Source organism: Abrus precatorius, unplaced genomic scaffold, assembly GCF_003935025.1.
Source record: "Abrus precatorius isolate BTA unplaced genomic scaffold, Abrus_2018 Scaffold10, whole genome shotgun sequence".
Taxonomy (NCBI): domain Eukaryota; kingdom Viridiplantae; phylum Streptophyta; class Magnoliopsida; order Fabales; family Fabaceae; genus Abrus; species Abrus precatorius.
The window spans coordinates 27,853,593-27,856,803 of NW_020874292.1; the positions used below are offsets into that span (position 1 = coordinate 27,853,593).

General features: G+C 31.2%; 1 protein-coding gene across 1 annotated transcript; it reads left to right on the plus strand.

The window, feature by feature from the left end:
* The first annotated feature begins 567 nt into the window (after positions 1–567).
* LOC113852182 lies at positions 568–1,155 on the plus strand. Its single transcript, XM_027482423.1, has one exon. The coding sequence runs from the start codon at positions 568–570 to the stop codon at positions 1,153–1,155; it is 588 nt and encodes a 195-aa protein (XP_027338224.1).
* Positions 1,156–3,211: the final 2,056 nt, after the last annotated feature.

Here is a 3,211-nt window from a genome sequence, read left to right on the forward strand (position 1 = left end):
GAGAAATATCATTAAATATGAGTATATAGTGTGAAAGTACTGCTTTTTTTCAAATATAATATATTTTTTAATATTTTTTAAAATGTATCATATACTCGCAAAGTATAATTACAAAGAAAAAGTATATAAACGTTTTATTATTTAAAAATAAATAAAAAATATGATATGAATTATCTTTCCGAGGGGAGAGAGAGAAAAACAAAAACGCTGTGCAACACCGTTATTACTCAAACTCCCAGACTATAAAGAAGAGAGGCACAGGCTGTAAAGGAACCCCAACTCTTCTTCTTCTTCTTCTTCTTCTGCTTATTCTCTTCCTTCTATTTTCATTTCACACATCTTTTCTGAATAAATAAGGGAACTTGCAATGCGTGGAGCGGAGAGGCCCATTATTAATTAAACCCAGCATTCCGTTTTCCCACTATTCAAAGTCGCTTTCTTTGTTTGTCACTCCCATTTTAAATGTCCATAAACTTCACGAGATCTCTGTGCCACGCGCCCTAGCAATACCAATACCTTCAATGTCCTCCTCTTTCTCTTTGTGACTCCCTCCCTCCCCCGCTCGAGATGAGTCAAACTATCCTTGGTTTGTTGAGGGAACAAATGGACGCTGTAGATGGAGGCCCTCGCAGGAGGCGCAGTTTCAAGGAACGCTTCGGATTCATCGCCATAGGTTGTTGTGGGGCCACCTGGGGATTCCGTTCAACGCCCTTAACCGTCAGCGACAGCGAACAACAGCCCAATCAACAACAACAACAACAACACCTTATGGAAACGGATCGGGGTCAAGGGTCGGGGGCGCACTGCGTGGGCCCGGCTCCGGCGGGTGCCAGTATGAATCTGGCGACGGCGTTGGCGGCGGAGCGACAAGTTCGGGGACCGGAGGAGGAAGCGGGTAGGGTGCCGGGCACGCCATGGAGGGTGTCGCTGATGAGGCTGTTGGAGGAGACGGAGGGTGGGGATGCGGAGGAGAAAGGAGGAGGAGCTGTGGGGAATGATTCGGTGTGCTGCGTGTGCATGGGGAGGAAGAAAGGTGCAGCGTTCATCCCATGTGGGCACACTTTTTGCAGGGTGTGTTCCAGAGAATTGTGGCTTAATCGAGGGTCTTGTCCCCTTTGCAATCGTTCCATCCTCGAGATTCTCGACATTTTCTAGATTCAAATTCTTCTTTCACAATTCAGATCTTGCCTTTCCCTTTTTCCCACTTCCTCTTGTTCTTTATCTGAAAACAACTTCATCCTTCCTCTTCACTGTAATATATCATAGAATTAATTGAATTTTCATGTATTTGATACCTCTCCAAATGTTTGATCCTTTTCTATATATATTGTATATACTATATGTGAGTGAGTATATGACTATTCACTAGATAAAGAAGCCCGCTCCATTTTTTAGTTTTGCTTTATTAATGTTTTTTCTTATTATTTCATTTTACTTTTACGTTGAACAATTTTTCAGATTTCAACCAATTTTATTTTTAAATAATATGAGAGTTTAATTTTGCTATATTGTCAATCTAAGAATTTTCGTACTGTCAATTATAATTAACATATATGATGATATAATTTTTTACTGATAGTATATGTCAATCTCCGATCTATGCGTTCCAATCTGAATGTAAGTTCAACCATTCGCTAGATTACTTACATAGAGTTAGAAGAAAAAAATTTTAAAAAAGGAAAAAACTGAAAAAAAAATAAAATCGTTCCCTGAATTTTAACAACATTTTTAATGTTTGTCGTAAAAAAAAAGTTTAATGCTTTTAATCAACATTAGGTAGTCTGATTATATTAATAAATCACTATTAATTTTTTTTCTATGAATTAAAATAATTTAAAAAAATTTCTAAGGCAAAAAGTTTCAAATTCATGTATATATTTTTATTTTTTTTAATAACAATAACTTTTAGTTTACAACGTGTTCTTTTGTATTTTCGTATATTTTGCTAGTATTCACATGTATCCGTACTTATACTTGATTTAATAAATTCTGTAAATAAATTGTTTTGATGTTATTTTTAAATGTATAAAATAGCGGTATACTTGCGTTAGAAATAACCTTTTGAAATATTTCATGTGATGAACAATGGAGCCTTATTTTTCGCATGTTAAGCTTTATCATAAATTGATGTAATATGATTTTTTAACAAAGGTCCTAGAATGGTTTATGTACTTGATACATGAATAACATGCTTTTCTTGAAGGTCTGATTTAGTCATTTTGAAAGCATAATATATTCTCAAAATTTATTCACAAATCTATTTTGTGTTAAGATATTTTAAATATATTAATAATTTTAAATTTACATAGATTATTAAGCCTAAATTTTTATACAAATTGGTGTATTTAAGCCTTTAAACAAGTGAATATACATTCAATTCAAGATATTTTCTTTTTGACAACTAAGTTATTAATAATAACAACAATTATTATTATTATTATTATAAAAAAATAGTTTTATTTTTCAGATAAATTGAAGCCCAACTTTTTGTTATTTTTTAAAAATAATGACTTGTTTAATAAATAATTTTTAATGTGTTTAAGACTAAATAAAAATTTAATATATGATAATTTTTTATTGAAAATGATATGGTATCACTAAAATTAATATATATCATTGGTATTAAATGTTCTATTTTTATAAAATAATATTATTTATTAAATTTTTATTATATTTCCACGCACGTTAAAAATATTGTTTAATAAATTACTTAATGTAACCTTGGTTATTCCTATGACCAGATTCTCATGGTTGTTTCGGCCTTTGGGCGAGTGAATTGACTTCCCAACTTATCTTGGACGTGAGGAAAGAAGAAAAAACACGTTCAAACATTTAAAAATTGGAAACTTCACGTTTCCTACCCTTGAAATGCAGCATCATTTGTAATATTTTTTTATAGATAAAATATATTATTAAAAATAATTTAAAGAGAATTCAAAACTCATATATATAAAAAAATAATATTTAATAAAAAAAATACTTATACTGAGACATATAATTTCGTAAATATATATATACTGTAAACGAAGTATTAATCTAAAATTTTTTGACACATCTTTTACTGTAGCATATCTATACCGTACAAAATAACTGGATTAAAATTAAGTTAAACAATTTAAAATCCTATCATTCGAAGTTCAACTCAAATTATAAGCAATTTCATAAGTAAATCTAAGCTTCTGTTTTTTATGATTTAATCTTCATAAGCCAA

What these genes read in the sequence shown, in the direction of transcription:
- LOC113852182 (XM_027482423.1), top strand. Translation starts at nt 568, where the DNA reads ATGAGTCAAACTATCCTTGGTTTGTTGAGGGAACAAATGGACGCTGTA.